At 40.8% G+C, this 13,057-nt stretch overlaps 1 protein-coding gene across 1 annotated transcript in view; it reads right to left on the bottom strand.

Annotated features, from left to right (window-relative positions):
• Window positions 1-13,057, bottom strand: part of FOCAD (focadhesin) — a 2,336,882-nt gene that overhangs the window by 288,965 nt on the left and 2,034,860 nt on the right. Inside the window, exon 39 of the mRNA XM_044060381.1 lies at window positions 9,952-10,067. Within this exon, the coding sequence (XP_043916316.1) occupies window positions 9,952-10,067 (116 nt within the window). The remainder of the gene's footprint in view (window positions 1-9,951; window positions 10,068-13,057) is intronic.

Here is a 13,057-nt window from a genome sequence, read left to right as displayed (position 1 = left end):
CCTGCCACTGGCCAGATGCATTTTCTTTGAATGTGGGTTTCAATGCTGTTTCATTGAATGTGAGTTTCAAAAGTAGAGAAGCTTTAATGCCAAGTCTGTTTTCATTGTAAGACTATTGCTTTGTTTAGGTTTAGTAAATGTCTCAGTGTTTGGGCTATAATGTTTGAAATAAAAGTTGTAAATTAAATCCAACTGCCTGTAATCATTGTAGAACTAAAGCATAAAACAGTATGCACACAGATTTGAACAGTGTCTACAGTAAATGGGGAGAAATAGCCAAGTAATGGGACACTGGAATGGCTGTGTGGGCGGGGCTTGGGGTGGGTGGACTTGGGTGGGGCTGTGTTGGCAGGGGGCGGGGTGAGCTATGTGGGTGGGGCTCTGGGTTTGCACCCCCTTGCAAAAAATCCTGCGGGCTCCCTTGTCTGTGTGTCTCACTATGGAGTCTCCAATGACAAGAAAATTTGTTTTTTGTGTTGCACCTTAAGGGCTTAGTAGGTGCGACACTGGTGTTGCTATGTGTCTTAGGTGCTGTGGGAACTGTGTTAGTTGTAACAGTCTTGTTTTGGAGGTCTCTGGTGTTTCAGTAAGTTTTTTGAATGAACCTCTATGTATATTGATTTAGTTGTTGGATGTGTACTGTGTGTATGAGTAGTGGTGGGTGAACTGACAACCTCTTCAGTGCTACTGTTTTGAGTGTGAGAGAGCAGAGATTCAAGATTATTGGTGTAGATACATCTCTTGCACTCTGCACTAGAGTGAGTTATTAGTAGAGGGTTGTCAGTGTACATGAAGCAGTTGCAAAACTGTCTCAGGAGACCCAAGTCAACAAGGCTGGCAGGGGAAACAAGGGTAGTCCAACTGTTCATAATGCTAGGTCTGAAGAACTGTTATTGCAAAGGGGTGCTTTCAGGACTGATCTAGGAGGTGCTCTGTAGATGGGTATTTCTGACGGGGTTTTTGACTGGTGGTTTAATAGGCCACAGCTCACTAGCAGTACTTCTTAAACCAAAGATGTACTAAAGATGAGGACTACACACTAATGTACTACAGTTGCATCTAAGGGAAAAGAGAAAGCCTTGTCCCTCTTCTCAGTATCACAAAGGCTAACAGGCTACCTCTGCCTAATGTACACAGCCTCAGAAGACACACATAAGTCCAATGGTAGCATGAACACCTGCTCACAGGATCTCAATCTCTTTTGAAATATAAGCAGAACATGTTGGAAAGACAAATATGTATCACAGAGAATATCTTCCATGGGACCATCTTCCACGCCAAATAAAGCTAAGTACTTCTCTTACGCTGCTCAAACATAATTTGGATGAATGAATGGTAAATTGCAAATTTGCCCCTGGTTTAACATCCATATCCTTCATGGAGGGGGCAATAAGTAAATGTAACAAAATATCCTAGTTTCACCCTCCTCTGGGTTGTTCATATGCAAAACATAAAGACTAAAAATTTCCATGGGAATGTAAGGCTAGGCTTCCTAAGATCTTCAAACACGACTAGCTTACTAAGTACAAAAGTTGATGGCCTGAGCTATGAAATCTGGAATGGATGATTCCAACAGAATCTATTCACTTTGTTCCACTGAGTCCTACTGCACTCAGGAGTAAGCTTGTGAAGAATACTTTGCAGTCTTTAATGCAACTACTGATCTTTGGACAGGAGACTATTGACCATGTCTAGAAATCAGGTGGTAGTAAGAATCCTCCAGCTTTTTGACCAGCAACAACTAGTCCTAACAGCCTAGGACTCAAACCACCAAGGAGCTGGCTAGAGCTGTACCTCTCATGGGTCTCTCACTGTCTGCATAAGTGAAAGACAGGAGTGGCGTGGAGACTTCACTTGTAAAGGACAAGGATGTAATGCAAACAGATCATGAGGTCATCACTGGATTCTCTCACTTGTACTCAAAGGAAGGTGTGATGAATGTCTACCCTCTACATCCCTTGCCTTATGATGGTGATGAATTATAGGTATGAGGTCGATGAGGACCCTCCCTCTAGCTCCAACACTGGGCACACTTTAACCATAGTCATCATCAAAACCTTCTCCTCTTGCAAGTTCAGATGATGGTATGTATCACACTGGGTGAGTTATGTGTCTTTCCCAACCAATGCAGACAATGCTAGTTTAGCCCGTGCATGCTGATTTGGAGACTTAGATTGCTTATCTGCTTTCTTCAAGTGCAAGATTGTCCGATTCCCTTGGTCATATGGACAGATGCTCCTTCTCTGACCTCAAAATATATCCTCTATGACGGATTTCCTCAATAGTGACACTACTAGAGGAAACAGTGAACCCCCTCTAACATATCTCTCCTTATAATAATCTAAGAATCATCTTGAGTAGATATGCTTGGCTCAAGGTGGCCTTCAGGGTTCACTGAATACTTTATTCATTCACTCCGATTTGGAAAGAAACAAACAAAAAATAAGGAAACCTTCAGGATCATGAGATGGGAAATACAACAGTTCATGCACGCTTATTCAGGAATTATGGTGGTTTTGTGGTAGTTCTTCCCTGTGTATAATGCATAGAAACATCCCTCCAAGATAAATGAATACAAAGCATCCGTAACACCAACTTGGAAACTGGGGTCTCTTTCCAGTAAACATATAGCCCCATGGACACGAGGTTTCCCTAAAAATCTGTATGTTGGCTTTCAGGTTCACTTCTCAATATCTTGAGTCAGAACTGGTCAGAACTTGGTTCTTCCACAATACAAAAGCTTAGACAATCATTTCAGACTGAATAGTTTCTTACGTATCCTGCTTTATAAAGCCTCCTGAAACCACATATTTCTCATTTAGATCTAGAAAAATGAGAAAGGATTATGAGAGACAGTCACGACCCAAGTAGAAAACACACATCTAGTTATTCCTTTATCTGACCGACTTACCTCCATAATCACAGAACCAGAAAAGAGGTATGCAAGACTTCTCATGATAAAAGAGAGAAAATGATGAGGCACCAATCTTTGAACAGGGGACTCTGTGCAGTCTATAAAATGTCTTCTAATCTTGCAAGCTCATGTCTTGGCAGGAAAGAACTGATGGGAAATCTGGCAGTGGGGGGGAAGGCAGAACCCTCTTAGGAGTTACCACCAATGTCAGAAGCATGCACTAATCCAAGAACACCTCCAATGGAAGAGTTGATGGAGAATGAGAAGGCTGAAGGTCTCCCTCTAATGGAGTTGTGTTCAAAGAAGAAAAGAATGGATTGAAAAGATAACTCACAGTTCTTTAATTCCTCAAAAGAAATCTGCTCAAAAGGTGGTAAAGTAAGCTTTCTGTTAATTCAAAGTCATAAATAGGAAAGCTGGTACGGTAAGGCTAAAATCTCACTGTCACAATAAGATCAGTAGATTAAGAATAAAATAGACTTTAGTATTTAGCTTTTTTAACCTTTTGTGATACCTCATCAAAAGTAAATTCTATTATACTTCCAGGTATATAGGTATGCAAAAAATAAGATCACATTATCATCCTGTAATCTCACCATTTATCACTGGCACTGCAATTTTAAATTAAAACACTTATTTAAATCAAGGAAAAAGTAACATTTAACCCAAATTTTCGTTCTAATTCTTGTTTTTTCTTTCTAAAATACAGTTGCAATCAATATTTTAATATTCAAATTTACAATATCTAGTACAAAAAATTAATTTCTTATAATTCTCATGCACAACACTGTGTTGATATAAGGCATTATCAGATTTTTTTAATTGCATAAATATACTGGTTTAATCTCCTTTCAGCTTTGCCTACACAAAGTTTTGCAAGTGTCATATGTGGCCAGATGCACTATATCCAGAACTGTAGCTAGGACAGGACAAAGTGGGCAGCTGTCCCATGTTCAAGCTGTCAGGGGACACAATCAAGCAGATGCTGATGTTGCAGGAACGCAGCCCCAGTATTCATGTGAGGTACAACTCTCAATGTCTTTGCCCAAAAATTCTGGATAAAGCCAAAAATAATACAGGAAACATCTAAAATCAAAGGCAGCGTTTACATATTACTCAATTTAATAGAATAACGAACGTTGGCTCAACATGCATTTTCTGTGTGATACTCTAAAGTCTAGCATTACTGACAGACTATAATCCTCAGTAATTTACCAGATCATCAAAAATTCTGTGAGGGGCAAGGGAAAAAATTGGGGAAATTTTGTTATAAAAAAAAAAAGGACCCACTGCACCCTTTTTATATGCAACTATACAGCGGGAATCAAAAGAATGTACGAGAATATGCAAATCACAGCCCTGAGCTAACTCTGCTGGTGCAACAGACAGACAACTGTATTAACAGTATTTTATTTATGAACTCATGAAAAATCTAAGGACAGGAACATAGTGGTGGTTACGGAATACAGAAGTGATCCCAACAAACTAATCCTTTAACATGGAACAGTGAAAACATCCCTAGGTTTACTCGAGTCCATGCAAAATTCTGTTTTTCTGTTGCAAAATGATGCTTTGGTTGTACAACAGGCCACTGTAGTTCATAAGTTCATACTAGGCTATCTGCCCTAGGGCATTTATAAGCCTAGCCAGAATGTGTTTGGCTTTCGCCACCCATTTTAAATTTATTTTGCTATGCCCTTTTTCGAGGTTAGTATACTGTGCCTCTGTCTAACAGTGACACAGAAGTGATACCCAGGGTAAACCTACGATCTCCCATCCACTCATCAAGATTCCTCTTGAAGAGAGTCAATGAGGGACTCTGCCTAACCTGGACTGGGATTTTATTCCAGAGTGAAGGGAGCCTTTGGGTTATGAATCTGTCCCTCCAGCATGTCCTATTTATTTCAGTGCTGAGGTTCAAGTCTCTCGAGCGCGTAGCTCAATGGGATTTGGATTTTCTGAGGTGCAGCATGTCCATTAATTCCGGGTTGGACATGGCTTTATACGTCAGGCACAGATCGCCTCTGAACAGGCGGTATGCCACTGAGTAGAGCTGGAGTTTCTTTAACCGGGCAGCATATGGCATCTGTTTGAGCCCTTTGATCCTCTTGGTAAGGTACTTTTGGGATCTTTCCAGTTGCTGCAGGTGTCTGGTAAGGTACATCCCAAAAGGGGCATTGTACTCAATTATGGGCCTGATGAGGGATGAGTAAAGAGGCACGATGACCTCCCCTGATCTAGATGTGAATCCCTTCATGATTAGGTGCGCTATATAAAATGTTTTTCTAACCACTTTGGCCATGTGGTTGTCAAATGAGAGACTGCTATCAACTTGGGTCCCCAGGTCCCTAATTACTTCTTCTGTACTTAATGGATTACCACCTATGTGGTAATTTGTGGGCACTTTGTTTTGCCAAAGGGGAAGACTATACACTTTTTGGCATTTAGCTTGAGGCCATGGCTCTGGCACCAGTTGTCTGTTTCTATGAGGCCCTTTTGGAGGATGCTTGTGTCGGCTAGAGAGTCGATTATGGCGCCCAGTTTGCAGTCATCTGCGAACTTGGTCAGCCACAGTCCTTCCGTGTTGGCCTGTACCTCCGAGAAATATACACCGAACAAGGGAGGTCCCAGGACTGAGCCTTGTGGGACACCACTTGTAACTGGTTTGGAGTCTGACATGGCTCCAGCAATTCTAACCATGTGGGTTCTGTCCTTGAGCCAATTTGCAATCCATCTAGTGACATAGGGGTTTATATTTAAGCTGGTGAGCTTATCTATAATGCCCAAGTGGGGTATTGTATCGAAGGCTTTTGCGAGGTCCAGGTAGGCTGTGTGGACCACCTTCCCCTCGTCAATGGCCTTGGTGACTGTTTCAAAGAAATCAACCAGGTTTAAGAGGCAGGATCTGCCCTTAACAAAGCCAAACTGGGTAGGATCCAGTGTCTGTAGGTCCCCAATATCTTTATTTATGAGGTCCATGATGATCCTTTCCATAGCTTTGCAGACCAAGCTAGTCAGGCTTATGGGGCGATAGTTTCCATGATCCATTGAGGCACCACCTTTATGGAGAGGGACCACTGTTGCTGTACGCCACTCTTTGGGCACATATCCTGTAGTAAGGCTGAGATTGAACAGTAGTTTTATGTTTGGGTTTAGCTCTTCTTGGAGTTCATGTAGGACGCAGACCGGGACACCGTCTGGTCCCATTGATGCTGTGTTTATTGCTTTGGAGAGGGTGGCTCTTACCTGAGCATCTGAGATGTCAGGGGGGCAGCACTCTGCTGGGATAGATATTTGCCCTTTTGGTGGGGGTTTGCGCTGAACCGGTCAGCTAGGATGTTGGCAATGTCTGTGGGTTGAGTGTATTTTTTGTCATTTTGGACTAATTCTGAGCATATCTGGGAATTACCACCCAGGTTCCTAACATAACTAAAGAAAGCCTTGTGATTATCCTTAGTGTCCTGTGCAATTTTTCTCGAAGCTGGCCTTAGACAATTTTAAGAGTGCCCGTAGTTTTTTGCTAATACTGATCAGTGATGCCTTCCCTTTTTGGGATTTTGCTCTATCATTTAGTAGCTTCCTCCTCCTATTGTATAGTTTGTTTATGGCTGGGGTCCACCAGACAGGACGTCTGCCTTTGGAGGATTGGGTCTTGGTTTTATTTGGGATCGCATGATCCATGCATTCCTGAAGGTGTTCATAGAATGCGTTTATAAAGGATTCTGCGGTCTGGGCCGCATTTTCCACAGGCCCGGGGGCTTTGAAGGATTCCACCTCGGTTTTGAGGAGTGTGAAATTTGCTTTAGAGAAGTTTTTCACTGTGGTTTTCTGGGCAGGGGGTGGGGTCGGGATGTGAATATCCAGTGAGGTTAGTTTATGGTCTGATCTTACCAGTGAGGGATACACTTCTGGTCTGGAGCATAGAGTCCCCATGTTGGTGATGATCAGGTCCAGTATGTTTTCCCCTCTTGTGAGCGTGGTAACAAGTTGTTCCATAGCATGAGTTTATAAATTCTAGGAACCTTTGGGCTAGGGTGTTGGAGTTAGAGTAATGCTCCCCAGTCTATGTTTGGGTAGTTGAAGTCGCCCAATATAATGGTGTTTGGAGAGACCTTCATATTTTCCAGTGTTCTCAGGAAGGCCAAGTGGGTTTCCTGGGTTTGGGAGGGTGATCTGTAGCAGGCTATAAACTGGAAGGCAGTTTTACCCACTGTTAGTTGCACATGAATAGTCTCTGATGCTTCTTGCTTTGCCACCAACCTGGAGGTGTGGGTATCTTTGATGAATATCAATACTCCCCCTTCCTTTTGTGGTTCGGTCCAAGTTTTGGGGCCGAAAAGCATGGTATGAGGTATAACCTGGTAGTGCTGGGGTGCTCTCGGGAGCCCTGAACCAGGTTTCTGTTACTGCACAGATATCGATGTTCTCCATGCTAAGGAGAGTTTCGAGTGCGTGCATCTTGAGGTTTAGACTTCTGGCGTTGAGTAGCATTACTCAGTTTCTTATCCCTTGTGATACCTATGGAGGTGGGTTTGTCTTTTGAGCCTTGCCTAAAAAAGGCACTATGGGGGTAGCAAGAGCCTTTGCCAATATCCGAAAGCCCAGGGGTGACAGGTGCAAGCCGTCCCTAGCGAAGCATCGTGGCTTGTCGAGCATATCATCCCAAGCTGACAGGCATTGGATCCCCTTTGAATGACACCAGTACTTAAGCCAATTGTTGAAATTGATCATCTTGTCTTCATATTGTGGCATCATTCTTGGTGAGGGTAAGATGCTACTCAAGGTCAGGGTCATACCGGCCTGGGCTACATGCTCAGAGAGCTCCTTCAGGCAATCACCTAGGGAAGGTAAACAACTGATTCTGAAAAACTCAGATACATCAATACTGGTGATATACACTTATTACACATCTGATGCTAGAGAAACCAAAAGGTATAGCTGATGGCTTGAAATTAACCTTCTCAATTTAGAGGTGCAGGGGGTATTGCCTCCACATAAATCAGTGTCTTTCTTTCTTCATGAAATGTATTTATAGTTGACAAAACTTACACTCAGTGAAGAAATGTCAAAACAAAAGAGCATTTTTGAATAAGTAATGTTTGTTAAACATACATAAGCTGTTTTCTTTTCTGTCTCTGCTTTCTCTGTCTGACTTCACATTTTCTGGCTTCTCCAAAGAAAAATATTTAGGCCTTTTTTAAAGTTGTTTACCACTACCTGATTTTTAGACTCTTCTGTTGTAAATACATTCTTTTCTGACTTGTATATTTTTACTATGAAAGAAAAGCTTTCATAAACGTAATCCTTTTTATTTTAGTAGCCTTTATACACCTTTTTAATGTGCTCATAATTATCACTAACATACAGCTCTAACATGGAACATAAACAGTTACATAAGTGAAGATCATAATATACTTAAGTCAAAACCTCATACTATCGAGTCCTTTAGGAGTTAAAAGTGCAAATAAAAAATCCAGAAACTAACTAATTTTACAGGAAACATTCACATACAAAATATACAGTGTGCAATCAACACAAATAACAAAAATAAATAAAGTGTGCAGGGGAAGCTACCCACCATCACCCCATTCCTCTTGACAACTAGAAATACTATCTCCAAAGCAGCACTACCTCAAAGTAACAGAAATACGTATTTGTAAGCAAAACCAAGTACTGCCTTTACTCCAAGACAGTACAACCTCAGAATCTGTAAATTTATTTAGCGGGGGTTAGCCACCCGCGTGAGACATGTGAATAATTTTATAAAACCCAACAGTCATTATTTGAAAGACACTGTGTTCAGAGTGAAGTGTGTGAATTCCTGGGATGCCAGTGTTCATAATGATGTTCTTCAGCTGTTCAGTGTGACGTTTATTTAGGTGTGGCTGGTAATGGTCACAGTACAAATCAGTACTGTTCATTTTCTACACTGTGAAGGCTGAACACCTCACAATAATTGAAGTCAGAGGTATGGTGTGCAGAATCCTGACTGGAATGTGTGCACCTCATGCAAAAATGTTAGATTTATTTAATTTACTGGTCTATTTTTTGGTTATGTGCTATTAGCAATGTAAAGATATTGGAATGTACAGCATAACAGACTGCTTCTCAAGTATTCAAAATACAATAAATGCTTAAAAGCAGTAAGTTCTTTATATGTCTAAAGCATAAATTTGCCACACAGCTGTAAAACTACTGCATGGTTTGAATAATTCATAGGAGTTTATCTGAATAGCAGACCAGCCATTTGTGTGTTTATTTATTTATATATTTATTTCTGAAGGAAAACCCACTGGACAGAAGTGTTTCTTTCCAGGATTACCAGGGAACACTAAGGGTATCAAGCCCAGGACTACACGCACTAATTCATAATCAAATATCAGAATTAACCCTCATTTCTAACCAGCTAAACTATGTTGGTTACAACACCTTTCCTACATAAAATATGCTTCATTTTATTACAGTGCATTTTGTTTCATATTTACAATCACAGAAACATGATGTATTAAAGCTAACTGTGGAAATTACTTGTATGTGACTCGTCTATATTTCACTAATGCAGTTGAAAAACACATTGAATGAATGTATTAAGGGAATATTTGTCCACCATAAGCAAATTTGCTCACATATGTCAAATGAGGAAGTCAAACATTTACAACCCATCACAGCAACATACTACTCTATCTGCTAAAATGGTAAGAAGAGTGTCAGGGGTAGGAGGCAAGTTTGGAAGAGATGGCAGCAGTGGAGTCCTAAATAAGTTTAGGTGAAGGAACACTAAATAGTTTCAGTAAAATCACAGCTGAAGTCACAAGCCTTATGGAAATAGTGGGCATCTAGTTTTGCACAGCACAAAACTATGTAGTGAAATTTTGCAAAAAAAATCTGTTACCTGTTTAACGCAATGCACAAAAAGAAAAAATGGAATGCTGAAGTGATTTATTTACATAAACAATGAAAATGTTCGATGATATCGGTTAGATAGATGCTACTTTCTGAAAAACTACTAAAAAACGGGAATGACATTTTATACTCACACTCAGATTGTTCACAAGTGGCGGACTCAACCACATCCCCAGGAATAATGCTGTGCTCTGTGCAGACTGAGCCTGGGAAACAGCCAGCTCTATACATTGTTGCTGTACATCCACCCCTAAATAATGAAGAGTAAAACAGTATCTCAGCAAGTAATTCACCTATATGACTTAACACAGGCTTAAAATGATGAGATGATACTATGCAGAACTTGTGGCATACCATGTGAAGTATTACTTTCACGCTTAGAATTCCTCATATGCGGCAAATTCTAACACACGCAGTTAAACTAATCAGTCAGTCCTGCTTTCCCTGCAGTACAATATGAACAATCACTGCTGTTAAAATCTTTTTTTTTGTTTATTCTGGAGTGTTTGGTCACTATAAGAAACATAACATAATAAGCACCTTCACAACAATGTTAAACAACTGCTCCAGTTAAACAGTGTGGAATAGTTAAAGCCATAATCTAAACAGGCATGACCTTAATTACCACTGTCCGAAAAATTAGGTCACTGAATTACCTCATTTAAAAATACCAGTCATTTTACTAAGAATATTTCATTGCTTGGTGAAAAGCAGTCAGTATCAATGAATACCTGCTGATTACATCAACTCCAAAAAAAGCTTGAAAGCAATGAAAGCTTGTGGAAGATGTTTCGCTGAAGTTTAAACATTTCATGTAGCAGTTTTACAGTAAATAATCATCACTGAAAATATATTCCCTCCAGGTTGCAAAGTTAAAACTTCCAGGACATACATTTTTATTGAACATTATTTCTCCAAAAATCTCAGATGCTGACTAACACACTATTTCCACAAATACTGAATGCAGATTAACAAATGTCTGCAAAAACAAAATCTGCACGAAATTGTATCAAATGCATTAATCAGAAATGGAAGTCCCATCAGAAACTGTTTACTACCCTAACACCCTCCCACACACTCAAATCCTTAGTTGCATACTAACAACATGCACCCCCCCCCCCATGATACTTGGAACGCAAATGGTTTTGGATGTGTGGCTACAGATGTATGGGTCCTAGTGGTTGTTAGCCTAGTAACAACCTACGAACTTATAAGTAACCCTGCTTCCAATTTCAAATGCAAAGCCATTACAAGTTTTCTTTCTGCTCAGCAGAATAATACTTGACCATTAAATGCACAACCGTGGGCAACCCTCGCTGAGTAATATATGAGCATACAGTTCACCAAAATGAAGCACTGCATCACACTCATTAGGCCAGTAATAGTATAGAAAGAAACAAACCACCTCCCTATTTGTGAAATCCTTCCCTCTATAGTGCCCTTCAAGCACATGCATATCTTGAGCTGCAGTCACCAGAAAAAAAATGCTATATCCTGAAGTCACATAATCTGTACAAGAATGTCCCTTAACTCTGCAAGGCCAGCATTAGAAGGCCTGCAGACATATGCTACAGTCACTTTCATCCTGCTGCTCTTCCACTTCAAAAACAATACATCCCTCTATCACAAAGTTCATTGCCTACTTTAGCATTCAGTGCTCGGACAGTAATACAGCCATCCTCCCTGTCTTGGGATCAGAAGAATACACAATATACTACCTCATAATCAAATCTAACTAAATCTGAATGCTTATAAGCAGACAAGTACGTCTCTTGAAGGTATAATACCTGTGAAGCTTTTATCCTCAGTAGGCTTTACTGGATTTCCTAATTTTTTGATTATGCCATTGTAACATATGCATACTGGGCTAAATTACTAACTCCAATTAATACAGAATACTCTCTTAAGACTTCACTTTTCCCACCACACACTAGAATCATTGCTTCCTTGGCTATCTTCTCTCTGTCCTAGGAACCCAAGTTAACTACATCTAAGTCTAGCTCCTTCACCTATCAATAGGGTGAACTCAAGTGCCATGCCAGTTCAACATGTGAACCGACAAAGATGGTGTAGCTCTAAAATCCAATAAAAGCATTGTAGCTCCAGTCTAAACAGTATAACTGCAACAAACCAGACAAATACTGACTTCTTGTAGATCATTCAAAACTGGAAAACACTACTTAATCAGGTCCTTAAATTAAATATAGAACACTCTTTTACAGAGGAGTGGGGAAGGCATAAAGTACCCCACCATCAGCTGAAGGACACGGTGTCCACCTTCCAGGCCTGAAGACAGAGGGTCTTGCAGCAGATCAGCTTGAGCTGTATGTTCTGGTTGGAGGCAAAAATATCTACTTGAGAAGTACCTCACACCTGTGGACTATGTCCGGAAAGATCTCTGTGTTCAGCATCCATTTGTGGGGGTCTTTCATGGACTTGCTTGGTGATTCTGTAAGAATACTGTATTCTGAAAAAGGGCAAAAAGCTTGCATGGACTATTTCACTTTTATTGTGAAGGGCCATGCCAGCAGGGCTAGTGTGCACAACTAGTAGGACTTGGCACCTCCATGCTTGTTGGTGTTCCACATGACCTGTGAAAATCCTCAAGGGCTCTGTATCCCAGAAGTGGGAGAAAACCTGAAGGGCTTGAATAAGGCAAGGCATACATTTCCATCACACTGATGTACTTCCTTATCTCTTTTGAGGACCACTGAACTTGAACTCTTATGGAACCTATGCACACACGCCAAGCCAGATCTGATGCATCTGGATAAAGACCCTGTGTGGGCATGAGTGGGAAGAAGGGGACTCCTGCATTGAAATAAATTTGAGATACCCAACATTGATAATTCATCTTTAGAAAGGACAAGACATGAATTTTTAAGTCCAAAGGCTGACATTGTTAAGACCAAAGGGACTTGTAGTTCCACTGGATATTTCTAATATGTAGTCTGGCAAATGGCACCACAAGTATTGCTGCTACCACATAATTTAGATATTTAGGACTGGAAAAAGCTGGACAGGGCTAAGTCTTTCTCTTGATGGGGGAAGGTTGTTAAAGTAAGCGTATTCAGTATGCAACCTAAGAAGACTAGATGCTGGGACAGAGTCAGAGAAGACTTCTGAGGCTGAGAGCAAAACCCAGTCTTTCTAAAAGCAGCACTCTGAAGCTGAGGTGCAACCAAAGAGTATTCTGAATGAGAAGGTTTGTCCAGGTAGGGAAACACAATGGTGGGTGGG

Source organism: Protopterus annectens, chromosome 2.part0 (genome assembly GCF_019279795.1).
Source record: "Protopterus annectens isolate FY-2018-M chromosome 2.part0, PAN1.0, whole genome shotgun sequence".
Lineage (NCBI taxonomy): Eukaryota > Metazoa > Chordata > Ceratodontiformes > Protopteridae > Protopterus > Protopterus annectens.
The sequence above is the reverse complement of the archived record's forward strand: the minus strand, read 5'-3'. Positions and strand labels throughout refer to the sequence as shown.